A 27,480-nucleotide genomic window follows, 5' to 3' on the forward strand; every position below is an offset into this window, starting at 1 on the left:
ACACGTGTATAAGATAGAATTACCGCGTCGTCCACATATAAAAGGAGTGGGCAGCGGTAGTCCGCTAGTCTAGGCGCGTGTATACTTGAAGAAGAGTTAACTAGGGATGCTCGCATGTTGCTGTTAAATAGGTTGAATAGACAGGGAGCCAATATACATCCTTGGCGCACTCCCTTGTTTATTGGTATTGAATTTGTGAGGTCGCCCGCAGGAGTAAGTCTCACTCTGGCAAGGGTATCTTCATGGAGCTGACTTATAAGCCATAAGAGTCTTCTATCAATGCCCTGTTTCGCAAGTTTCTCCCATAGGATATTTCTAGGAACACTGTCAAAGGCTGCCTTTAGGTCTAAGAAGGCAGCACAGAGGTAGCGCCGGGGAGGAGAGGAGTACTTCCGTGCGAGATGATAAAGAACTATCGCATGATCGGTTGTAGAGCGTTTAGTTCTGAACCCTGCTTGTTCGTGGCCAATCTGATTAGTCTCATCTACCCATCACAATAGTTTAGTCAGCAAGAAGCTGGCATAAATTTTCCCTATAATCGAAAGGAGGCTGATGTTACGGTAGTTTTCCGGCTCCGTTGGAGAACCTTTTTTATGAATTGGTACTATAATGGCCTCCTTCCATATTTTGGGGATGAGGCCAGAAGCGTTGATTGCATCAAAGGTTTTGGCCAAGATGCCAGCCCACCATTTTGGGTGTAGTTTAATGGCTTCGGCAGGGATCAGATCGGGCCCTGGGGCTTTACCCGGTTTCAGCTGAGCTATTAGCTTGGCTATTTCGTCAGGATCGGTGGGAGGCCAAATAGGTAAGTGGGTAAACAGATGCGTCAGATGGTCAGATGGAGCATCCGCCTGTGAGAAGCATTTCTTCAGGAACAATTCCCATGTCGGTGCAGGGATGACTGCCCTTGGGTATTTCCTCACCCTTCTGTTGATCAAAGACCAGAATTCCCTGGATCTGTGTGATTTTGAAGCAGTAATCAAAGCCTGCCAGCGATTGTATTGAAAGTCCTGCCAAAGGACTTTTGCTTGTGTGACAGGGCTCCTTCCCCCGCTCCCCAAAATTAACTGGGGGGGGGGTTAGTTTGGGAGAATCCCCAGAACAGCGTGTGGGAGGAGAAGGGGGTTTTTCTATCTGGCAAGCCATAATGTTTGCACAGACAGAACAACTGGAAGAGAGTGATGTTGAATTCTACTTTATGACAAGATAAAACCTAAGTAAACGAGGTTGTAGATATTGGGCAGAGGAAGAAGGCAGGCTCACATGGTAGGAGGGCTCAGGTTGTAGATATTGGGCAGTTGTAACTGGAAAGGTGTGCTACAAACCATCACCCTTATTCCTTGACTGATGTTGTCTATTTTTTGCACTTTATGAATAATCTGGGTTTTTAAAATGTTTTTATTCATGCATGCTTTTTTTCTCTTTTGCCTGCAATTGATCTTATCATGCCTCATAATGGGACAGAAAAGTGGGATTAAATGTTTTGCATAAATATTCTAACAAGGGACACAGCTAACAATCAGGGATGCTAGTTATTCAAAAGTGGAGCATATACAAGCTTTCACATTTTAAAACAAGGATTACATTTCAGATTATCTAATCATGAACTGTAAGGGAGACGTAGAGATCTAAACAGAGATTATCTATATTTAGTGGAATTTTTATGAACATATTCTTTTAAGGATCTTTCAAAAAACTATGGGAATAAAAGTCTGTTATAACATAATAGGGGATGTTAAAACAGTACAGTAACTTCATTGACATCACAAGGTTGCTGCATGTTGGTTCAAATAATAAAATAGCATGAAAAAATTCCTGTTAGCTCCATGAAGCTAGACCGTCCACTATGATTATAAGCCTGCACCTAGTAAATGTGGAGGTTTCAAGAGAATTTACTGTAGCATGGACTAATTGGATGCAGGCCTGTAGCCTATGGCTGCAACCCAGAACTCAGGTAAGCATATTTAACTTCCATTTAAAGTAACTAGGGTGCCAGCTTCAACTTAATATTCCACTGACAAATACCTATGGAGGAGTATATGTGAAAAATTATTACATTCAAATTCCTAATCCATAAGAATCTTGCAGAAAAGATACACAACAGACAATACAGAGGATGGTGATATAATAGCAGAATGCAAAGTTACAGAAAAATATATCACCAAGAACAATAAGGAGTACAGATAAGCAGACAACAGAGACGTAGTCTTTTTCTTTACAATACCTCATGTATTTGATAGAAGTAACATCAACTTGTAAATCAACACTCAGACAATGTTCCAGTAAACTCAGAGTTTCTTCCCACCATTTTGCAATTAGACTAATAATATTGTCATTTTGTTGTATCTTTATAGATTTGTCCAGTTTTCTAAGCTATTGCTTGTTTACTACTAAGACTTCACTGTGCAGCTAATAGATGATGTATGTATTTTCACTGAAATGTAACCATTTCAGCTGGAAATAGATGTTGACTATATATCTTGTTTTATCTTATCAGCTTGATAATTGATTAAGCTGAGTCCTTATTGTGGAGCATTTGTCCCTTGTGACTTAGGAAAGATACACAAGCAACAGACTGAAATCAAAAATCTGTATTGGTTGACATCTGTTGCAATGTTTTTCATGTCTGTTCCTCCACAGATACTCTCCACTTAAAAAAACTGCTGCATAAGAAAAGGCACTACTGTACATGGTGAACTTTTATCTAGTTAGAAAAGTTACAAAAGCTTAACAGAGGAGATGAAAGATAATTAAAGTTACATACTTTGAACTTTAATTTTCATTATGAATATGTTACCTCCTTTGGTAGAGGATCCAAAAGATGGCATTCATATTTGCAAAGCAACATAGCTACTAGAATTTGAATCTCCATGATAGCAAACCATCTAAAATGCAAACAGTACAAGTAGATAAAAACTGATTTGATCTCAGGAAACATCATCTAAAATTCTGTTACAATGCTTCATTCTTTATTAATTTTTTTACACCACCCTTCATCCAAAGATCACAGGGCAGTTTACAACATAAAAACACAAAATGCATAACATAACAATAATAAAAAATACCCCTCCCCAATTTTTAAAGAGGCATATAGCAAAGAAACAACTTTCCAAAATATACAGTAGACTTGATTTATCTTAAAGCAGATGTTTTCAGCCACTTGTGTGTAGATAACCATTTGCACAATGCCCCCTTTGGTTGCACAATGTGGGAGGGGGGTAGTCTGTGTGGGCTCATTTCATGGGTAAGACAGTTTTGTCAATGATGGGATAGTTTCAAAACCTGAGTAATACAAACATTAGCCCAGTTTGTATTAGGAGTAGTGTGTTTATCTGAGTGCTTGTTTTGTACTAAAAGGTAAAGTGGCCCCTGACCATTAGGTCCAGTCGTGACCGACTCTGGGGCTGCGGTGCTCATCTTGCTTTATTGGCCGAGGGTGCCGGCGTACTAGAAGTAAAATTCAGTAAGTTTCTTAGGCCTGCTCTTGGATACATTCAAATTTCAAACTTAAAAAAAATTGGTTGCATCTTTTTTTGCAATTTAACTTTGCAAGCTTTCCCACAATTTTTAAAAAGATACTGTTACATCATGGAATGTTTGTTGTATTCTAATTCTTAGAAGTGAAAGCCATCAACAACAGAATTTTGACACAGTGCACTTTGTGAGAAAATTGGTTTACACCTATACAAATGGATGCAAAAGCTATTGTTTCAGCTAATGTTTAACATTGCATGCTACAACATCAACAGAATGCATTGTGACCAAATACTGAAATAATTATACAGTGGTACCTCGGTTTACGAACTTAATCCATTCTGGAACTCCGTTCTTAAACTGAATCTGTTCTTAAACTGAAGTGTGCTTTCCCTAATGAGGCCTCCCGCCACCGGTACCCTTCCACCGTTCGGATTCCGTTCGTAGACCGAGGTAAAGTTCACAAACCGGGACACTACTTCCAGTTTTGCGGAGTTCGTAAACCGAATAGTTCATAAACAGGACTGTTCTTAAACCGAGGTACCACTGTATGGAGCAACTGAAATTAACTTTACACAGCTTCAGAAGGTGGCAAGGAAACTGTAAATTCAGAGAAACTGCAAGACATTTCTACATGCCACATTATCCAGCATTGCCTTTACCATTCAACTTTGGAAGACCTCCATCAAAATCAAACAAAATCATCTGTGAAGCTTTGTTGTTAAGAGGGAATGAAGTTATAGGAGCAGAGTGACTCTCTAAAGAGTTTAAGAAATGAACTCCAGCTGTTTTACTGACCTTCCTGGACACTGGTGTCCTCCTCCTCCAAATGCCACAAAACCTTCCAAGGAAACATTTTTCTCTAAATTTGCTTCTTTCCAACGATCCTGTGTGATGAAAATTCCCTTTCTCAAAATCAACTTTGTGGTAAATAAGCTTAATAACAAACATGACCTTCTATTTGGCTAAGCATGGAGTAAGAAGCTACTTTTGTGAGTTTATTTTAAACATTCATAAATTCTAGATCCGGAAGAGAGAGAGTAGGGAAGCTTAAAGTGCAGCAAGTGCGGCTGCAGATGTTTTAATGCTCAAAAGCTTCTCTTAGAATCCCAAGAATCCTTGGGCTTCTCTTAGAATCCCAAGAATCCTTGTGATAGCAATGTAAACAAGAACTTGGCTCTCATTTGAATAAAAGGTGTACTTTCAATACCCATGGTTGTGGTTATTTTTTAAATAATTCTCCTTTCCCCAATACTTTCCTCAGTACAAACTACCTTGTACTGGCAGTACAAGCTGTTATGACCTTTAGCCATGCCTAAGGAGAAGCTTTCAAGTTCCTCTATGGTAGGCAAGTCAAACCTCACGTAGGCTGCGATCTACCAACAAGCCTCAAAAACTGGCCATGATCTACCACCCTCCGAAGTCCCTCCTCCCTCCCTCCCTCCCTCCCTTCCTTCCTTCCTTCCTTCCTTCCTTCCTCCATGTTCTCCCTCCCTCCCCCTGCCTCCCCCACACACAGCATCCTCACTCTCTCCCTCCACCTCAGTCTTTCTGCTTCTGGAGCTTTTCATTCAATCATGTTATTGTCCCCACCCCTAAGTTAGTACCCTGCAGGAACACCCTGCCCCCACAAACATCCCAGCCCTCCCTCAGGGCACTGCGTCCCCCTCACACCACCACTGGCGCTCTACCCCCCCCCCCAGAGCACAGTGCAGAGCAGGCTTCGGGGAAGGAAGGCAAGCCTACTTCCATGGCTGGAGGAGGAGGAGGAGGAGGAGGAGGAGCTGAGGCTTGCATGAGACTGACAGTAGCAGCGGCTGCTGCTGCGTGCCAGGCTGCAGAGCAAAGCTTTTCTTTCTCAGCCTGCGACTGATGAAAATCGGTCAGCGATTCCCAAGTCAGTCGTGATCAGCGTGTTGGAAATGCCTGCTCCATGAGAACTATGTCCACACAGAAAGTCAGTGCCTTGTAGTGATTCATGTTGGACTACAACCTGGAAGACCAGTGTTCAAATTCCCAGTCAACCATGAAGCTCCCTGGCTCCCTTGGGTCAGTCACAGTGTGGTGGATGACCCTTGCTCCAAAAAACATGGTCAAAATTAAAGGGTTCAGGAGTTCAGACCAGACCAAATTTCATAAAATCATCCACAGACTTTACTAAAACAAAACCCTATGAAAGAGAGAAACTCCAAATAGCTCAAAAGGTAAGAAAACAACAAACACTAACTTATCCAGCTAATTAACATAAACACACTTAAATCTCAGTAGGCTGAGCAACAGAACAAGATGCTGTCAGAAGTCCAACCCCTGCTTGGCTGGCTGCCAAGAGCTCCCACCAGCCCAGGTTTTATGGGGGCTTAGACCATGGGCGTTCACCTCTTCCACCCAATTACCTTGTGACACCGGTCTTGAAGCCTTAACGGGAAACAGCTGTATCTAAGCTCATTATCTCTGAGGTTCTAACTCATTTCCATATAATTTTTAAAGAATCATTTTTTAATTAGTTTTCCAATATACCCCCAATAATAGCCAAATTATAATAATAACAATTAAATCCCAAATTATACAATTATCAAAGTGCCAATCAACTTCCAATTAATACATTTTAGTTAAAGTGGCTCCCCGCATGGTGGTTTGGGTGCATTTCCGATCCTATATCACTGCGTCCCATAAACTTAATTGTCAATTACATTTCAGTTATAATAATAATCCCTTTGACAACAGCTACATAATTAATGGTTTCCATTTTTGATGTTGTAATATATAAATTTATAAAGCTTCTGCCCTGCGTGTGAAAACTGTTATATCCATGGATATTTCTTCTGTCCATATATGGCGTTGTCTCTTTCACTTCTTAGCTGTTGTTTTCTCCCATCATGGCTTTGGGCAGAACTGAATCTCCAAGTTTGTCAGAAGTCTTATCTCTCCGTCCCTTGCTTCGATGTCTCGGAACAGGCAGCAGTCTGCTAGAAACCATTCTGTCTCACTAGTAAAACATGTCACAGATCTTTGCCATTTCCCCCTCAGCCTCGGAAAAGGTGAGCAGTTTTCGAATGTGCTGAAGATTTAATACTCCTTTCCAGCTCCCAGAATCTCTGCAGTGTTCTTATCACAGTTCCTAAATTCTTTTCCTTCCAGCAAGAGATTTATGGCTCAATTAAACTTCATCTTAGATTACATTCCGTCAGTAGCACACACAAAGGGTTGCCAGATCATAAAGATATAAATGCTTCCTTCTCTCCAACCAACTCTCATGACAAAGAAAATCTTAATTCAAACCTTTGATCCCTGTAGTTAGTATATTCAGCAGTATGTTGTTGCAACCCTTTTCCATCACATGCTGGTACAGTGGTACCTTGGGTTACATATGCTTCAGGTTACAGACGCTTCAGGTTACAGACTCCGCTAACCCAGAAATAGTACCTCGGGTTAAGAACTTTGCTTCAGGATGAGAACAAAAATCGTGCGGTGGCAGCGGGAGGCCCTATTAGATAAAGTGCTGCTTCAGGTTAAGAACAGTTTCAGGTTAAGAACAGACCTCCGGAACGAATTAAGTACGTAACCAGATGTACCACTGTACTTTAAAGCCAATTAAAGATCCAATTAAATGGAGAACCTCTGCTTCTTTTTAAATTTTTAAACTTGTTTTCCAAATTTTAACAAATCAATCCAAATTATTTAAACATTTTTTAAATAAAAAAAAGGCTTCCAGCTCCTGTTGCAAATATGTCCAATTCTTCCTGATGTTGCTGCTTCATTGTTCTTATTTAATCATCTTTTCATCCTTCTATTCGTTTTAATCCATTTATATAGCTATCTGCTCTTGTTGCCTTGCAGTCAGTTCTTCTGTTGTTTCCCAAACACATAAAAGTCCATTTCCCGTGTGCAGCCCTTCAGGCACTCTTTTCTCAGGTCTGGTGTGTAGAGGGATTAACTGCCATAATTCAGGTGGCAGGGATAGAAGGTGAATTCTTGAAAGGAATACAGGCAATATATTCAACCCAATTCGCCAAATTGGTAATAAATAACAATCTTACAAACACATTCAAAATCGAGAAGGGTACAAGACAGGGGTGCCCCCTCTCCCCGCTATTATTTATTATCGTATTAGAAGTATTGGCGAACAGAATAAGATCGACACGAGAGATACAAGGAATTAAAATAGGATTGAAGGAATTTAAATTAAGAGCTTATGCGGACGACCTAATGTTATCTTTGGAAGAACCGCAAGGCAGTTTGGGCAAGGCGCTGGAGACCTTAGAAGAATATGGTAAACTATCCGGTTTTAAACTGAACAAACTAAAAACCAAAATGTTGACAAAAAACCTGGGTGCTGAGGAAAGAGAAGAACTGGAGAGAAAACATGGGATAAAGGTGGTTAAAAAAATAAAATACTTAGGAATATGGCTTACACCAAAAAATATAAATTTAATTGAAGACAATTATACGATAACATGGAAAGAAATTAAAAAAGATTTGGATGTCTGGAACAGAGTTAACCTCTCGTGGATGGGCAGGATGGAGACAATAAAAATGAATGTTCTTCCAAGAATGTTGTTCTTGTTTCAAAATATCCCGGTAATTAGAGGGTCAAAATTATTCAAAGATTGGCAGAAAACTCTTTCACGATTTATTTGGCAGGGAGGGAGGCCAAGGATTAGATTTAAACTACTTACGGATAGAAAGGAGAGAGGGGGACTTGCAGTCCCTAACTTAAAATTATATTACGAGGCCGCCTGCCTATGCTGGGTTAAAGACTGGATAACCTTGGAAAATACTGACTTATTGGACCTTGAAGGGGCAGACAATAGGTTCGGATGGCATGCCTACCTGTGGGCAAATAAAGAGAAGGCTCATAAAGGGTTCTCAAATCACATCATTAGGGGTCCACTATATGAAGTTTGGGGAAAAAATAAAAAATTGCTAGAATGGAGAACACCCTGGTGGCTGTCCCCAATAAATATCCTAACTATTAAAAAAATAAATATGGAGGAGCAGAAATTAACATATGAAGATTTATTGACAAGATCGGAAGACAGCTGGAAACTAAAGCCATATGAGGAGCTGGAGGGAAAGTTGACAAGCTGGTTACAGTACCATCAAATCAATGCAATTTGGTTAAAAGATAAAAAAATTGGAATGAATGAAAAGAAATCGAAATTTCAAATTGAAATAATAGAAAGTAAATCTAAATTACTATCTAAAATGTACAATTTATTATTGGAATGGGACACAAAAGATGAAGAAATTAAGGAAGTTATGGTTAAATGGGCGATAGATCTGGGGCATAATATAGAATATGAAAAATGGTCAAAATTGTGGAATGAGGGAATAAAATTCACGGCGAGTGTTGCAATCAGAGAAAATCTAGAAAAGATGATATACAGATGGTATATCACGCCAGAAAAACTAAGTAGGATGTATAAGACTGGAAATAAGGCCTGCTGGAAATGCAAAACAAAAGAAGGCAATTTCATACACATGTGGTGGACATGTGAAGAAATAAAAAAATTTTGGGACACGATATATAATGAATTAAAAAAAATATTTAGATATACATTCCCTAAAAAGCCAGAGGCCTTCTTACTAGGTATCATCGGAGAAGAAATTAAGAAAGAAGATAGAGTCCTATTTCAATATTCAACAGCAGCGGCCAGAATGTTAATTGCCCAAAACTGGAAAAATAGAAATATACCAACGGTGAGGGAATGGCAAACGAAACTATATAACTTCGTCGAATTAGCTAAAATGACGCAGAGAATTAGAAACCAAAAGAATACAAAGTTAAACAACGATTGGATTAAATTTATGACATATATTGAAGGTAACTATAGTAACCTACCAAATATAGCAGGCTTGTTATGAAACTTTCGATGTATAGATAGATCAATTAACCAACATCAGCTGTAAAAATGAAATTCTTAAAATTAAGAACCCGAAATCAGGAGGGAAGGAAGTCAGCTAGTATGTGTTATGTATTAGTTTATGTTTATTTCACTTCTTTGGTGTTTTTTTCGTCACTTTTTTCTGTTATTTAATGTAATTTTTTCTTTTTTCTTTCTTTTTTCTTTTTTTCTGTCTTAGTTGTTGTTTTAAATGGTTTTGTTTTTCCTTTGTGTGTATGTGACAAATGAAAGTTAATAAAAAGAATATTAAAAAAAACAAAAAACTGCCATAATTCATTGTCCATTCACATTCCTCTCCTTTAAGGACTCCTTTGAAAGCAGTCCTTCCGTTCTTCAAGGCCACACTGAGCCATAAATAAATCCCCGACAAGATGACCATTCCACCATTAAAACTCTGGGGATTATTTCCCACAGCCCACAGTTAAAAATCAAAGACACATATAACCCCTCCCCCCAGTGCAATTAGCAGACCCTCGTCCTTGCAAATCTCATCTCACTGCAGATCAAGTCCAAGAATAATTGATATAAAATCCATACGTTCGAGAGGGGAGGGTATAGAAAAGCATTGTAAAACCCTTTATTGAGCATAAATCAGTGGCTCCCACATTTCTTGATATCAGATAACATCATAACGCCTGCACACGATTCTTCCATTTTGTGGGGAGGTGGTCAGAAAATAAAAGACCCTTAAAAATCACGAAAGCAAACATTGCCCCCCCCATCATTGTTCCTTACTGTTGTAAGAAATTTCGTGCTTGTTCAAAGTCATTCAGATACCTTCATAGCTCGTGTCAAGTCCATTCGGTAGCTGGTTAGTTGCAGCCCATTATCATATGCCGCTTCAGGAGTGCCCCATAACTGATGCCAATATTCTGAATTCTTGAGGAACCATTCTCAAATCATGCTGCCAATGGATGGAGGCTCGTCCGTGGCAGGGACACACTCCCAGGCAGAGATGTGAAGAAGCGGCACTGCAGGATGCAGTGAACTCCCCAGAACCCCCCAGGAGCATTGCCAGGAATTTTGCCTCATAAATCCTGGCTTTCCCCTGCTTTCCCCAGAGGGCAGAGGAGAGCTAGCGCCATGAATCGTGGGTGTGGCCGGAAACCGAGAACCTCTGCTTCTTAACTGCAGCGTAGGAGGGCTTTTGCCAGGAGAAGTACTTTTGCACTCAGCGCCCCCCTGCCTCCCACATTCCATGCTGGAGCGAGAGCCAGGTACTGAGATGAACTGCAAGTGAAGTCCATTCCCCCCTCCCTTGGGGTAATTTGCAAGGAAGATTTGCCCTCTGTCATCCTTGTTTTTTGTTTGCCTGCTGTCGGGGGGGGGGGGGGGCTGCCTCCATTAAGGCAGGCGGGATTAAGGCAGGCGGGATTGTCACCACACACAGCCACTAACCTTCCTCACAGGGTTGCTTAAGTTTTTTGGCAAAGGTGGGCTAAAAATGCAACCAGCATCAAATACATACATACATACATACATACATACATACATACATACTACACTACACATCAGCTAGTGAGAAAAGAGAAAAACAAACGGTTCCCATGTTATAACTTACTGGTTTAAAAGTATTGGGCTCAGGAAAATATTTGGGGTTTCTATGAATCCAATATGGAGACAAGGCCAGCAGGTCACCAGCAGGGATAACAAAATTCTAAAAGCAGAAGAACATGCTCTTAATAATAATAATAACAATAATAACAACAATATATTTATTTATACTCCACCCATCTGGCTGGGTTTCCCCAGCTACTCTAGGCAGCATCCAACAAAATATTAAAAATACAATAAAACATCAAACATTAAAAACTTCCTTAAACAGTGCTGCCTAATGCACACTTCAAACTCTGTTCCAACAAAGCCAGTCATTTATAAACATATTTATTTCACAAGAACACAGCAGATAATCCTGTCTATATGAGGTCACTAATAAAGTGATGCACTTAGGTAATAATTGATTGTTAGCCAGACCCTAAACATGAAGATATACTGTACTTGCTAGCTTTTATCTATGATGCCTTCATTGGAGTAGAATCTCACATAAATTTCAGCATCCCTCATTATCTTCAAGACAGTGAAAGAGGCTGGAGAGGGTGTCATTTGTGCTAAATAGATGACTTGACAGGAATTTCTATGTGTATCTGTATCTTTCATACATTCAACAACATATTCATTTTGAAGATTATTGAATGAAGAACTGTGCTACACTATTACTGTCATTAACAAAACCTTACTTGAATTGTCATTGGAGCGATCACTTTCTTGATGATGGCACCTGGTGCCCTTAATCGTATTGTTTCCAAAATACACCACTTGATAAATGGGAACTTTTTTAGGTCATCTTCAGATAACTGGATGTTTTCTTTACCTGCAAAAGTCACATACAAAAGTCCAGTTACTGAAACACTGCAAGCTTTCCCATATCTTTATGTGAATTCACAGTCATGCAAGAGTGGGAACTCTTAATGAGAGCAGTAGAACTCAGGTTAAGTATAATGAGAGAAAGATGGTGTGACTACGATCAAATTTTGGAGGAGAAGTTACAAATGTTAAACAGTTGAAACAATATTGATTCACTCTCCTCTCTGGCAGCCCTACCATATCAAATGTCTAGCAAACGCCCTATAATCTTACTCAACAAGTGGGTTGTAAACGGCAGTAGAGGGTTGGGCCTTGCTTGCTTGCTTAGACAGTGCAAGGCAGTGCTAGGTGGATGCCTTTGGCAGACCAGCACTTAGTTCATTTGGAGCACTTGGCTCATAACAGGCACCCTTCTCCTTTTTTTTAATCCACTGGGGGTTTCACTCATTTGACATGACAAGGATTCAGGCATTTCAACTCGCAATAAATTAATTAATAAACTTGTGAGTTCCCCAAAATACAATGAGTTCATGACAAGAGTTTTTATCTTATCTCCTTGGCAGCTTCCCTCATGCTTGGCAGGAAAATCCCATTGTTCAAGATAGCAGAACAAGTCATTGGCCTATAGTGTTAGAAAGTACCATATTTTTCTGTGTATAAGACTAGGGGTTTTTTTTACCAAAAAAATAAGGTTTAAAATTGGAGCATGTCTTATACACAGGTAGTGCTGAGGGGTGTTTTCTTAATTTGGAGTCCCCCAAAATAGGGGGCGCCTTATACGTGGGGGCATCTTATTCATGAAAAAATATGGTATATTCTTCACAGATGCTACTGTATACCACTCCCTACACTTTTCAGTCTAGAAGATATAATTTCTGGCACCTGTTCCTTCTTGTAGCAGTAGGGACATTTTATGTCTTAGTTTAGAGTTATGAATAGATTACAATATTCATAATTAATGCTGCCACACACCCAAATAATTTTGTTTCTCTCTCTTTTCTTGCAATAAAAGAAAGCTTTGCTTTAGTCAGGTCTGGACCTACATTCTTGGGTTACACACAAACTATTCAGACCAATTCAAGGACAGTGCCTGGTTCATCTCTACCAAAAGTTCCCCCTCCTCTCAAGGTGTGTTTAAAGGGATACTTGGGTGACAGGTTCATACACAAGGTTTTCCAATAGACATGTATGTTTAATAATAGGCAGGATTTGACACTTCTTCACAAGCGTATTCTTCTGGCCAATTCCCATGTGATTTAAAAAAACAACAAAACTAAGATATGTGCGTAGATTAATCCCAGTTGGAACATAAGTGTAGTTATACAAATGTCTACTTCAATATCAAGAAGTACCTGGGGCATATGTCTCAACACTAAAACAATAAGAATTTTGTGATCCTCAAATTGCATCCAATACCAATTCACTGCTTACTGCTATGTCTAAATTAATTTGGTGAAATCCTTCAGATCAAAGCCTACGATAGATGCACATAGATGCAGATATGCAGACTGTTCCAAACAGTTCAATGTCATAGTAAGGCATTTAGGCATATTTACCTGATTTTCTATAAACCGGTTCTAGTTCATCCATGACTTTTTTGTAAACAGAAGGTTGAGATAAAATAAATGCTAGTGTCCAGAATGAAACCTAAAGAAAGACCAGAGGAAATGGTCATAGAATGACCTGAGGAAATTACACATTAACCCATAGAATTTGTTGTCACTGTGAGTGCTGACAGCCACTACCTCAGATGTCTTTAAAGTGGGATTGGACAGATTCACATGGAATGGGTTTATCAATGGCTCCTAGTCTAAAGTGGCTAACCTGCTATATTCAGAGGTAGCAAGTCTCTGAATATCAGCGGCTATAACGGCTATATATAAAAGGATCTAGGAGTCTTGGTTGACCACAAACTTGACATGAGCCAACAGTGTGATGTGGCAGCTAAAAAAGCCAATGCAATTCTGGGCTGCATCAATAGGCGTATAGCATCTAGATCAAGGGAAGTAATAGTGCCACTGTATTCTGCTCTGGTCAGACCTCACCTGGAGTACTGTGTCCAGTTCTGGGCACCACAGTTCAAGAAGGACACTGACAAACTGGAACGTGTCCAGAGGAGGGCAACCAAAATGGTCCAAGGCCTGGAAACGATGCCTTATGAGGAACGGCTAAGGGAGCAGGGCATGTTTAGCCTGGAGAAGAGGAGGTTAAGGGGTGATATGATAGCCATGTTCAAATATATAAAAGGATGTCACATAGAGGAGGGAGAAAGGTTGTTTTCTGCTGCTCCAGAGAAGCGGACATGGAGCAATGGATCCAAACTACAAGAAAGAAGATTCCACCTAAACATTAGGAAGAACTTCCTGACAGTAAGAGCTGTTTGACAGTGGAATTTGCTGCCAAGGAGTGTGGTGGAGTCTCCTTCTTTGGAGGTCTTTAAGCAGAGGCTTGACAACCATATGTCAGGAGTGCTCTGATGGTGTTTCCTGCTTGGCAGGGGGTTGGACTCGATGGCCCTTGTGGTCTCTTCCAACTCTATGACTCTGTGATTCTAACCCTCATGTCCTTTTAGAGGGCTTTCAGGAGCATCTCATTGTACACGATGGGACTACACAGCCAGGACTCCTCTTATTCTCTTCCTAATGATTAAACAGTATGTACATTTGTTTGTTTGTTTTTAAAGTTCTTTTTATTATTATTATTTTCCCCCATTCTTTATGATCACATTTTCATCTAGGGATATCAAATAACTTACAAAAAAAATCATTCAGTTAAAAATCTAACAATAACATGCATCAAAATCATCCTCCTATTAGTTATACATAACAGTATATACTTTTGTCCCTACTCATTTATCCTATTTTTTTTATTCCCCCCTTCCTCCCTCCCCTTTACCCCTCCCCCCAAAACTTGTTCATTCTTCATATCTTTAACCATGTGCACACATTATTCATTCTAATTTGGATGCTTGGGTTGGCTTCCCCCCGTGCTATCCAGTTCCTATAACTTGTCCTTTTATCCAAAATCTTTTGACATTTGTTTTCCCATGTATCTTCCATCATTACCTGTTCAAATATATCAGATTGTATATATTCAAAAACATAGTCATTCCATTTTTCCATTGTCCATTTATCATTTTCTTTCCATCCTAATACAATAACAAGCATATCAGCTAAGATCATAATTTTATACCAATCTTGCTCTTTTCTTTCTATTTTACTATTCTCCAGTATTCCTGAGATAAGCATTTCTCTATTGACTTCTATTTTAACCTGAAATACATCAGAAATAACCTATATAATCTTTTGCCAATATTCCTTTACACAAATGCACTCCCATCACATATGTGCATATACCCTAACTCTTGACCACAATGCCAACACTTAGGACTCAATCCTTTAACTATATATGTCAGTTGCACCGGGGTTCTATACCATTTCAATAGGAATTTCCTACTTAATTCTTTATATTTATCTTAATCTTTTTATTTTATCTGTACTCTTCATCATCTCTTGGACCGTATTCAAATGAAACAGCCCTTCCCGCTCCCATTTATTCTGAATTACCCTTATCATCCTTTCCTTACTTCTTATCATTAATTTAGATACCATGCTTGCTATCCCTTTCTCTGTTAATTGTCTTTTGTTAAGTATTTCATCAATTACGGATCCTGACCTCATCATATCCTCTATTTTTTCCGCTTCTATTAATTTATATAGCCCTTTGTCAGGGACCTGCCATCGGAGAGTCAGGTGGTGGAGGGGCTCACGGAGGCTAGGAGACACTCGGATGCAGAGGAAGGAACCAGCAGAGGGAGAGAGAGAGCTCATGGAGAAACTCAGTCGGAGGGATGGCTCCAGGAGACTTCCAGTGAGAACAGCGGGGAGGTCTCAGGACCTCCTCTGGGTACACCCACCCCTCGCAGGAAGCTGTCACGCTGAGAATCCCGAAGGAGAGTTTCCATTAAGGAACTCTTATGTTGGCGCAAATTCCGGAAACGCCCACTGACAGATTCTGCCAGCGATTGAGGGAGTCATGCTTTGAGGGCTCCCGTAAAGGCAGAGCTTTGAAACCTTTGCAAAGCTCTGAGGGATTCAGCTTTTACGCACAAGCAGCTCATTATCCCATCACAGCAATCTGTCAGTCCCTGAAAGCTGCTTGTGCAAAGGAGAGGCATCATGAGTAACCCAACCGAAGCCGGAGGGGCAGGTGGAGCTGGAGCGGGTCCAAGTCTGGAGGAAAGATACAGAGCGTTGGAACACCAGCTAGCACTGCAAACGGCGCGGCTTGAGGAGAGGCGGGCTCAGGATGAAAAGGGGAAAACCACCCCCATCGCAAGGAAGGTACCAGGGTTGGTGCAAAAGTTTGGGGGTGACCCAAGAAATTACCAAGCCTTTAAGACAGAGATGCAGTATGCCCTCAATCTGCAGTTTGATGACTTTGCCGATGAGGAATCGAGAGTGGCTTTTGTGATTGGGCATCTCGAAGGGGGGGCTAGAGACTGGGTGAGGCCCCTGATGGCAGAGAATAATGACGCCTTAAAGGACTTGAGAAAGTTTTTCCTCGCGATGGACTTGATGTTTTCCAGCGAGATTGAACAGGGGGTGGTGCGCAGACAGTTGATGGCGTGTAAACAGGGGAATCAGTCCGTCCGAGAGTATTGGACACAGTTTACCATGCTGATACATAAATTGGGGTGGGACCTGTCTGCGGAGCCAATACAAATGCTGTTTGAAGAAGGGCTATCCCCAGCGGTAAAAGACGAACTTTCCCGCGCGCCCCGTCCGGAGTCTATGGATCATCTGACCAAATCCGCGCTCACGATTGGAGCGCGCCAAGAAGCAAGGGCTCTGGAGAAGTGGGAAGGGAGAGGAGAGCGTTGGAGCGATTTCCGCATTCCTGAGATGCCGGAGCAACCTTCCCCGCCTGTAGAACCGATGGAGATTGGGGCGGCGCACGCGCGCGGAATTTCAAACACCAACGAAGGGCGGAAGAAGGAGGGAAAAGGCGCCAAAAAATGTTTCCTCTGCCAACAGCCAGGACATTTTGCCAGAGTCTGCCCTCAAAGGAAGGGATGGCAAGGGATGGCGGGAGCTGTTGGGAGTGAGGAGGAGGGGGGTAAGGAGCAGGTAAAAGCCAACACCTGGCTGCCAGCATCAGGGCACAGCAGCCAGGCCAAGGATCAGTGAACGTGCCCAAGCCTGAACCCCCAAGAGCAGCTCTAGTCATAGAGGTGTTGCTAGAGCTACCCAATGGACACCCGCTAACGATAAAAGCTCTATTAGACTCAGGCAGCTCCTGTAATTTCATGAGTAAGGAGTTTGCAGCTGAACACCAGATACAGACGCTCCCCTTAAGTAACCCTTTGCAGGTGACAACGATTGATGGGAGGGAACTGCTGGGAGGAGAAGTGAACCAACAGACTGTTCCCATGATAATGAAGGTGGCAAGGCACACGGAAGTGATTGCCTTTCATGTGGCCACACTGGGAGGAGCTCCCATCATATTGGGAATGAGCTGGCTGGCGCTGCATGACCCGCTAGTGGGATGGCACCAGCGGATAGTCTCTTTTGGGTCAGCTCATTGCCTAGAACACTGCAAGGGAAGGGAAACTCAGGGGGGAGCCATGGCCACTCTGGCAGGGATGGAGGTGGAAAAAAAGGGGAAAATACCACAACAATACACCGACCTGGGTAACGTCTTCAGCGAAAGAGAAGCCTTTGAGTATCTCGTTATGCCCTTCGGATCACAGGCGGGCTCAGCCTGCTTCCAATCCTTCATGAATCACGTCCTGGGACCTTTGCTTTACAAGAACTGTGTAGCATTCTTAGATGACGTGTTGGTGTACTCAGAGAATGAGGAGCAGCATGTGCGAGATGTCAGGGAGGTACTAAGCAGGCTGCAAGCAAACCAGCTGTGGGTAAAACTGGAGAAGTGTCAGTTTCATACCAGAGAGGTGGAATTCCTGGGGTACCGTTTGTCAGACAAGGGATTGGCCATGGATCCCAGCAAGGTCCAAGCGGTACTGGAATGGAAGACACCCAGAACCAGGAAAGACGTGCAGAGGTTCCTGGGGTTTGGAAACTTCTATCGGAAGTTCATCAAAAACTTTGCCCACTTAACGGCTCCCATCACTGATTGTTTCAGTAGTAAGAAGAAATTCGCCTGGACGGAAGAGGCGCAGCAAGCGTTTGAAAAGCTAAAGAAAGCGTTCGCGTCGGAAGAACAGCTTTTGCACGTGGATCTTCAGAAGCCGATGAGGGTAGAAACGGACGCATCTGATTGAGCGGTAAGGGCGGTGCTTCTCCAGCCGGGAAAAGATGCGTCGGACTGGAGACCGTGTGCCTTCTTCTCGCGGAAATTGAACAAATCCGAGAGGAATTACACCGTGTATGACCGGGAACTGCTCGCCATTCATGAAGCTTTTCGGCGGTGGCGACACCTGCTGATTGGAGCACAACACAAGGTCCAAGTGTGCACGGACCACAAAAATCTAGAATATTGGAGAACGGCCCGAGTACTGAACCAGAGACAAGTGAGATGGGCACAAGAGTTCTCCAAATTCCATTTTGAAATTTGTTACGTTACCGGGCCCGGAGAACGTCAGGGCGGACGCTCTCTCTCGAAAACCAGAGTATTTAGAGGGGGAGGGAGCGCCCGAGGAAAGGCATATCATCCCCGAGGACCACTGGGTGTGTGGGGCAGCATTGGTGGGGCAAAGAGAACTGGTAGAGGGAACCGAGAACGATGAATACGCCCAAGATAAGCTCAGAGGGCTCAGGGGAGCTGGAGAGAACACAGGGGGGTTTGAGGAAAGGAACGGGGCGTTGTATTACAAGGGGGCACTGTACATACCAGAAGGGGAACTGAGGGGTAGAGTGCTCAAACAATTGCATGACAGCCCCACCGCGGGGCACTTTGGGCAACACAAAACCATGTGGTTGGTTACCAGGCAGTTCTGGTGGCCAAAGGTGAGGGAAGATGTACGGGAGTATGTAAGGGGGTGCGACCGCTGCCAGCGGGCAAAAGGGGAGAGGCTGGCACCGGCGGGGTTACTGGAACCATTACCCACACCAGAACGGCCATGGGAGGCAGTATCCATAGATTTTATGAACAGTCTCATTAGGGAGGTGGTGGACTCTGCTTCCTTGCAGGTTTTTAAGCAGAGATTGGATGGCCATCTGCCATGGATACTTGAGAATCCTGAACTGCAAAGGGTTGGACTAGATGGCCCTTGGGGTCCCTTCCAACTCTACAATTCTATGATTCTATGACATGCCTCATCTCAGCTACTTGCTGTTTTTTCTTAAATATTAATTAAATATACTTAATATCTCTTCTTAAAAAAACACAATCATAAAATTGCATAACTGTGGTTGGATTACATATTTAAGCTTTGCTTCTAGTCCCAGTTCTCCTCTTTGGCTGGCTCCCTGTGTACAGCAGGAAGAGAAAGTGACTCTGGGATGCTCCTTCTCTCAAAGGGGCAGTCATTTGCTTTTCTACACAAGGAAGGGAAGATCATAGAATCATTGGGGGGGGGGGAGACTTGACACAGGGCTGCTGTTTTCAATGTGTGTTCAGAATAATGCCTAGCCTCTAAAACCTGTTAAGGCATTATGCGTAATATTCTTAAGGGTTCCGAGATGAAACGTTCATGTGTCATGTTACGATGGGATTCAGAATCTTTTGTTACTGAATCAATCTCTCCTGCAAATTTTGCCTCAGATGAAGGGGAGGAAGAACCCCAAAGGATAGTGCTTCCTTTATTCCCCGCTCTTAAGAATATGTTCTTGACAGCATCCTCAGATACCTATGGATTCTCCTCAAAAACTGCCGCCTAATCCAGAAATCCCACCGAGAAAGAAGTAGCATTATCAGAATGCCTGCCTCACATACAAAAGCAGAGTGCTGTCCCTTGAATTGAGGGCGGCAGTATCAGGTTCATGATTTCTGAGGCCCTGTGCACAGCCCATTTTTGAGGGGCGGGACTGAATGGGCCTCCCCAAACAATTTTTGCTGTAAGCCAGGCAGAGGGGGAAGATTATGATAATAATGAGGCCTCTGAATTAGGTGGAAGCTAAATTAGGTGGAAGTTACACTAGTCTCTGCTTGCACCAGACCCCAACTTAGAAGGTTGCTTAATACCTTTCTTTCTATAAGGACAAGAGACTTGCTCTTTTAAAAAATGCGACCTCAGAGTCTGGGGCCCCGGTTGCTGGCATGGGCCCTGGTGCAGTTATTCTGATTTCCTGGTGTTCAAACAAATCACCTTATCAGTCACATGCCTGACTTCACTCACTGGCTATAAACATCAACACAGGAGCAGCGAGCCCAGGTCATTTGAAAGAAAATACATAGAAATGGCACATTGTTTCATAACTTTCTTCCTGGAAGGGCTAGAGACTTACCGTATATTTCGCCCCATAGGGCACACCGGCCCAGAAGGCGCACCTAGTTTTTTGGGGGGGAAATAAAGGAAATAATTTTTTATTTCCCCCCCAGGTGCGAGGCTGGGGCGGGGGAAGGCGGTACTTTTCTAAGAAACTGAAGGCTCAGAAAATTGCCTGCCAGTGGCTCCTTGATTCACTTTACTCACTGAAGGAAGCATACTTTCTGTCTCATACTTACAGGAATTGCATTAGCTTGAGATGCCCAAAGGAGTAAGAGGCCATAATTAGCACTGAAGGTCTTTCCTTGCAAAGTGTCTAGGACATGTTGCCAAAGTGTCTGTTAAAATCAGAAGAACACAGACCAAATAAAAATAGCATACACTAATGAGGTAACAAGTCATTCTCACAGAGCAGCCATATTTTACTTTGAACCCAAGCTATTTCTATAACAAGCTGACTTACACCGGCCACTGGCTATCAAGTGCTTTTTATTTTAAATTTTGTAGAATTGTAGAATCATGGAGTTGGAAGGGACCCTGAGGATCATCTAGTCCAACTCCCTGCGATGCAGGAATAGGCAGCTGTCCCATACAGGGATCAAACCTGTTATCATGGTGCACCATGCTCTAACCAATTTATATGAAATTTTAATGACAATCTTTCCTCCTTGTGAAAGAGGCTATTTTAATGCCTCTTTTGCTGGGAAGGTGAGAGAAATTTCACGGGGCAGAGGAACATGTGTGTGTGGCTGTTTCCCCATACACTGCAAGTTTTCCTATGGAAGAGGTGGCCCTGCCTTCTCTTGCAGAGGCGTGAGGCTCTGCACACACACAAGCTTTCTTCCTTACACCATTTTCTAGAATGCCCAAGTGACCACACTTCCTTCAGGCACAGATGATGGGGAAAGATACAAAAGTGTCAAATCTGTTGCCTCATGCTAGCTGGTATTTCCCCGTGCTCTGCTCATCACCAATTTCATTTGGATTTTAATGTGAGCCCTGCCTGATCCACACTTTAAGAAACAATAGCCAAGCCAAAACACAGTTAACCTTCAAATTTTGTAAAAATTCTCTGAATTTCTCCAGTCAAATAATGTGTACAGAAATGTGTATATTAAGGGAAGGGTTGCATAAAAATGCATATATTAGTGAAAATAACATATAAAATATTATTGTATTAAAATGCATTGACTATTATTATTATTATTATTATTATTATTATTATTATTATTATGGATCTCTTGGGGGGAAATGTTTAGAGTGGGCAAAATCGTATGCATGTATGTATTTGAACAAATTTGCACTAAAAGCTTGGCTGTTTTCCATGAGGACTTTTTTCCTTAAGAAAAATGATTCTGAACTGAACTGATTCGGAACTGATTCAGAAACTGACCTATTCTTTCATCCCTAACTGCAGCCTAGGTGGAAGAGATAGGCAGTGGTGGTCAGACCACAAAGAAGCCCAAGCACAAGAGTTATTTTTTATGATTCCATGCTTCTAAATATTTGTTAAATGGAAATAGGTACATTTTACATCTTCAAGATGACAGTAGGGAAGAAATGTGTACACCCCACATGCCATTGTTTATTGTCATTGTATGTTTTATTGCTGCTAGCTGCTATTAATTGCCAGACAGAGTACCGTACTTTTCCGTCTATAGGACGCCCCCATGTATACGACGCCCCCTATTTTGGGGTGCTATAATTTAAGAAAATGGGGGGAGATGGCTATATTACCAGAGTTGCTGAGCTTTTTTGGGGGGGGAGGATTGCCTACAGTTGCTGAGTCTTTGGGGGGGTTGCTTTTGGGAAGGATTGTGCAGAGTTCTTGGGCTATTGGGGGGGATTGCCCATGGGGGGGTGCAGAAAATCACTAACCCTAAAGACAAGAGCTCAGAATTGCTCGCGTCGCAGAAGCCGACAAGCACCTGCCCGTTTGCAAACACAAGCTGGAAACCAAACACCCAATTGCCGCAGCAGTAGCCAATCCAAGGCAGGCCTTGACGCAGCAACCAATCACTCACCAAATCGCCATTTACAAGCTGCAGCTTGTGGCTGCAACCAATCACCCGGGCCCCCAATGTACTGCCCGTGTATTAGACGAGCTCTGTTTTTAAACACTATTTTGGAGTAAAAAACCCTCGTCTAATACATGGAAAAGTACGGTAAATCTGTGCTCTCGTTATGCCAAAACTAAAGAAACACCACTGCGACATTGCTAGAAAGAACCCTTGATCCAGTACATGCTGAGTCTTGGAATGGGGAAATACACAACCAGAACATACAAAAACCATGTGAGGAAAATGTCTTATGGAAGCCCTGGAGCTTGTGTAATGTTCTGCAATTGATGGGGTATGTGGCAATGGAATGAGGGGGTAGCATTAGATTCAAATGTGTTCCTCCCCATATTTCTCACCCGCATGCTGCCCACAGCTCAACCCCTTCATTTGCTCCACCAACGTATCTCTGTTAGCAGAATGGCTAGTGGCCTATCTGGCATTCTGCCGAAATAGTGACAGCCTGTTGATGCCCAGAGCATTGTTTGGTGGGCAGAGCAGCCAGAAAAGTGAAGCCTTCAGCCCATTGCTCCTGATAAAGTAGGCTTACAGTCAGCTGCTCCCACGGTTGGTTGAGCTAGACTGATACTTATGAATTGGAAGAATACAGATACGATCCTCCTTAATCAACGGCTTGACAACATGGCAACATATGAACAGACAGCTTATAGACGCAGACTTTTTTTGAATAGATACAATGATATTTCGAATGAGTTTACAACTTTGCACAGAATATATTAGGTTATTGACAAATATATGTGTATTAGGGTAATAAGAATATACATATCTGCATGGTATATGTATAGTAATATAACAGTATTTTTTAATATTCTCTCTCACTTTTTTCTTTCCTCCTTTTTTTCACTGTATAAATGAAATTATCTTATTAAATTATTATTATTATTATTATTATTAATAAATGTTTGGTCGACCTTGATTCCAGTAGTCTCCCCGTAGGGCTGACACTATGAAGCGCAAACTCCATCTCCGCTCTTGCAATTCCCAAGTTTCCTTTTGCTTTGGCATTAGAGTTAACCACCAAGCTACAGCGAGGTCACCATAATTAGATATTGACTGTGGTTTTTATTTCATGCTTGCAAGTTGCCTTGCAGGCTGCTGCCAATAGGAAGAGCAGGATTATACCTTCAGAAGTAAGGCCTGCCTTTGAGATCACAAGGGTGCTTTCATCCTGATGTCAGTGCTCTGAGTTCCAACTGGCATCACCTCAGCTGTTGCTTTTCATATATAACCACAGTTGGGGAACTTTGTGGGTTACAGATAGCAGGGTCAGGCTCCTAGCTAGTTTAGCTATGCATGGTATATGCTTCTTTTACATATAGCCACAGTGTTATTTAGTTGCCCAACTAATAGTAACTTGGGGAGTTACTAATTATAGGTTGCCTAATTATCAGCTTGTCTGATGCCCAAGTCGTGGCGACTGCTTCCCATTAGGACTGGTGGGGCAGAGGCAAGGAAGATAACATCAGATGGACCCCTTGCTCCTACATCAGATAGCTGTTTAAGTGAAACTTCTGGAACCCTAAAACATTGGTACAATTGCTAATAACACATGCTCATATCTCTTCTATAGGTATACTTAGAAGGAAATCCCACTGTGCTCAAGCTTAGTCTTACACACACACACACACACACACACACAGGAGTTTAGCCTTCACCAACTTATTTTTTACAGGCTATTATAGATAAACTCACAGAAGAGCCAGTGGGGGGAAAAAAGGGAAAAAGCACCCCTGTTGCCACCTTGTAGTCTAGGAAGACGCCTCAGGTTGTAGATGACAGGTGGCCCATAGGACTGCCACCCCCCCCCCCTACAGCCTGTTAGGCAATGAGGAGGGATTCTGTTGGACTCCAGCTGGAGGACCACAGGCTCTCTTTCCCTCTCTGGCGTCAAAGCAACGCCTCACTCCCACTCTGTGACATTTCTCAAAAGTCCTCCCATTCCCCAGTCTCCTCACTTCAATCCCAGCCCTCCCAAAACTGCCAAATTTTTTGCCAAAAGGTTTGACACTTCATTGACTTGCGCAGCACCTGGCTTAGTATTTTATAAATAATAATATTAACATGAAAAGCCTTATGGAAGGTTTACCTTAGAACTGTCATCTGAAGGATTAGTTTCCTCTGCATGCAAGACAACTTTTTCAAAACTTTTTAGGAGCCACTTCTTTGATTTAGACCATTTTCTAGGAAGCAAAAAGGAAAACAAACCCCTATGAAATATATATGATTATCTGTACTCATGAAATAATTCTAAACAATTTTCCCATAATTTTTTTAACTTTCAAGTAATGCTCAGTTGCAGAAGTTCAGCAGATCGCAGTGGCAGGTGCTTGCCCTGCTTTTGAGCTATAAGGGCTCAGCAACCCTGACCTTTGCTCTGTTCTTTCCAGGCTCATCCCACGCTTTAAAGCCCCATGTCCATATTTTTGGCTCTGGAGCCTTTCCAGGCAAAACCTGCTCTTCAAAGTTCAATTGGAGCAAATGGCAACCGGTGGAAAACCCAAATTGACATTTGCTCAGATTAAGCACTAAACAGTGCGGTTTTGTGTGGAAAGATCTGGGGCAAAAAATCCAACACTCATGCATGGAGCTTTAAAGTGTCTGCCTGGAAAGAGCAGGGCAAAAGGTGAGTGTGGATGAGCCCTTGAGCAACCAAATCTGCTCACAGTTCAAGGCACCACATTAAGGTGCTGCTTTCTGTTTATTCTGGCTAGGAAGAATGGTTCTTCTCCTAACTGGCTGGCATAAACAGAGCGTGCTGCCAGAAGAAAGAGTGGTGATGTCCTGTCAGTGAATATAAGGAATAAAACTCTAGTGGGACAAACTCAGAGGGTAGTCTCTCAATTTTAATTTTTATGTGGTTTTATTGTATATAGATACTATTGTTGTAAACCACTTAAATGTTTTTACGATTTGTAAAGGAAAAAGAAATACACCTCTCTTCCCCCCCTACTCTCTTTCATTCCCACTGGGGTTTTCCCTTTCCTCACAATAATCAATGGAGCCATTACACCCCACAGGAGGAGAAAGGAAGATGCTCCCAGTTCATGCTGGTCAGTAAGATTGAAAGGACCTGCCATGCTGGCCTTCATGAACAGGGTGCGTTGAAAAATAAGGAATAGTACTACCACTGCCCCTTTCGTCACTACTGGAGAATTGCCAGCAGAATCAGGGAAGGCTTTCTGCTTGAGGCGGAACCACTTCTAATCCCAACTCTGATCACAGGGCAAGTACTTTCAGTTTTATGAGAAGCCCTGCAGGATTTCTCAGAAGAGCCTTATGAAGTGTAGGTGGGCGCCCGCAAGGCAAGATGCAGTGATAACAGCAAGAACCTTTATTGAACTACATAACTGGGAAACAGGGGCAAAGAAACTGCTTATATATATTCCTGAAAGCCTGGGCCACTGCCACTCTCAACGTGATTGGATGTCTAAACTTCCAAACTGCGAATCGTGACTCAGAGTTCAAGGGCCAATGGCAAAGGCCCAAATCCTGAAATGTTCTGTGATTGGTCATCATGTATCGAATCAGAATACAGGAACTCAGAATCCTTCGTCCAGACTCAAGCTCAGGCAAACACAGACCACTAAATATATAACACCTTACAAGAAGGGGGAAGATCCAATAAGGGCTTGCTGCAGGCCAGGATCTAAAGGATTTCTTAGGCATACAAAAGCACTTCTAAATACATGGTGAGCTACTGCAGACTGGCTCACAGCTAACTCCCAGAAAAGAGCGAGCCATCTTTGGCACATCCTTCCACTCTGCTCAGGCAGTTTGTCAACTCATGATGCAGTTAAGGCTAACCAGGATTTCCCTTACTATCTATCTCTATTTTCATTGAGGTGAGGATTAAATGACCACAATTATTTTTTGAAAAAAGTTTAGCATCTGTTTCCAGATAGCCAAAACTGCACTTGGCCTAATTTTGCTCCCATTCAAGCAGGTTCCATAGCAGGGCCATGAGGCAAGCTCGCCTTGAGCGGCAGAAGCCCACCAGGCAGTGCCCCGTGGAGTCCTGCCACCTCTGGAGAAGTGGCACGCAGAGCAGCAATGGTTTCTGCAAAGATCTCACATAGCACATGAGAACTTGTGAGATTTCAGCGAGATCTCGCCAGAAGCCAGCACAACTGCTGGTGCTTTGTGAGTGCCGCTGTGCAACGCGGGTAAGGCAGGCTTCAGCAGTGGCGGGGGAGAGGAGTGTAATCAGAGGTGGGGCAGCAAGGTGGCACATTTACGTTTCTCCTCCGGCGGTAAAACAGGATGCACTGCCCCTGTTCCATAACATCACACTAAGCTGACTCTGTGCTCACACCTCTTCACAGAATGCAGGGTCCCCTCTTTGTTGTAGTGTAAATCTAGCAAATCCAAAGTGAACTTTGCGCATACTAGTTAGGCTCCCCAACTAGCTACTGCAAGCAGTCTTGGATCCAATGACTACAGGAGTATGCCAGTTGGAGGGAAAACATGCCATCATATACAGTACGTTGTCTATGGATTACACCCATAATATTGTAGACATAAGCAACAGGAATCTGAGGGCAGTCTAAGCTAGAACATGAATTTCTGGATAAATTTATATTGTCAAACAGAAACACTACTCCCTTACTTCAAAAAATATTTTGGAAGTTGGGTAGCATATTCAAAATCATCATCAAAGTTCTGATAGTGCTCCTCAAACTCCTTGACATTATCCCTGGTGGTCAAAAATATGTCTTTTCCAAACAGGGTGTTCACTGTTGATGGGAACATGATGTGCCTGCAATGGGAGAAAAGGTATAGTTGTGGACTGAAGGAAAATAATGTTAGAATTCACTTGGAATGGTCAGCTGTTGGCTATACTGGTTTCATACAACTAAAGTAAAAATAGTAAAGTAAAAAGTAAAGTAAAAATAGATGAAATAGATTGTAGTGGATAAACTTCTGCTGTATAGGGCTTTAAAGGTTAAAACCAGCACCTTAAACCTGATCCTGTACTCCACCAGGGGCCAATGCAGCTAGTATAGCACTGGGTAAATGTGATCCCACAGCGAAGATCCCGTAAGGAGTCTCGCTGCGGCATTCTGCACCCGCTGGAGTTTCTAGATCAGTTTCAAGGGCAGCCCCACATAGAGTGAGTTACAATAATCAAGCCTGGAGGTGACCATCACATGGATCACAGTGGTGAGGTCAAGGTGAGAGAGGTAAGGGACCAACTGCTTAGCTCAGTGGAGATGAAAAAATGCTGCCTTTCTTGTAGCTGTAACCTGTGCCTCCCTAAAAAGGGAGG

The 27,480-nt window shown here is 42.4% G+C and overlaps 1 protein-coding gene across 6 annotated transcripts in view; it reads right to left on the bottom strand.

Moving 5' to 3' along the window:
- CYP39A1 (cytochrome P450 family 39 subfamily A member 1) overlaps positions 1-27,480 on the bottom strand; it is a 65,009-nt gene that overhangs the window by 23,034 nt on the left and 14,495 nt on the right. For 2 of the 6 annotated variants that reach the window (XR_013837020.1, XM_079969939.1), the window contains exons 4-10: positions 26,821-26,970; positions 24,301-24,394; positions 20,376-20,474; positions 13,301-13,391; positions 11,618-11,751; positions 10,942-11,037; positions 4,273-4,361 (exon numbers count right to left, since the gene is read on the bottom strand). Coding sequence is in view for 5 of the 6 variants with exons in the window: in XM_079969939.1 (XP_079826065.1) it covers positions 4,273-4,361; positions 10,942-11,037; positions 11,618-11,751; positions 13,301-13,391; positions 20,376-20,474; positions 24,301-24,394; positions 26,821-26,970 (753 nt within the window). In the remaining variant the exon portion in view is untranslated. Of the gene's footprint in view, positions 1-2,797; positions 2,886-4,272; positions 4,362-10,941; positions 11,038-11,617; positions 11,752-13,300; positions 13,392-20,375; positions 20,475-24,300; positions 24,395-26,820; positions 26,971-27,480 lie in introns of all 6 variants that reach the window. The other 4 variants (XM_079969936.1, XM_079969940.1, XM_079969937.1 and 1 more) reach the window with 3 other exon arrangements.

This window comes from Podarcis cretensis (assembly GCF_951804945.1).
Source record: "Podarcis cretensis genome assembly, chromosome: 3".
NCBI lineage: Eukaryota > Metazoa > Chordata > Lepidosauria > Squamata > Lacertidae > Podarcis > Podarcis cretensis.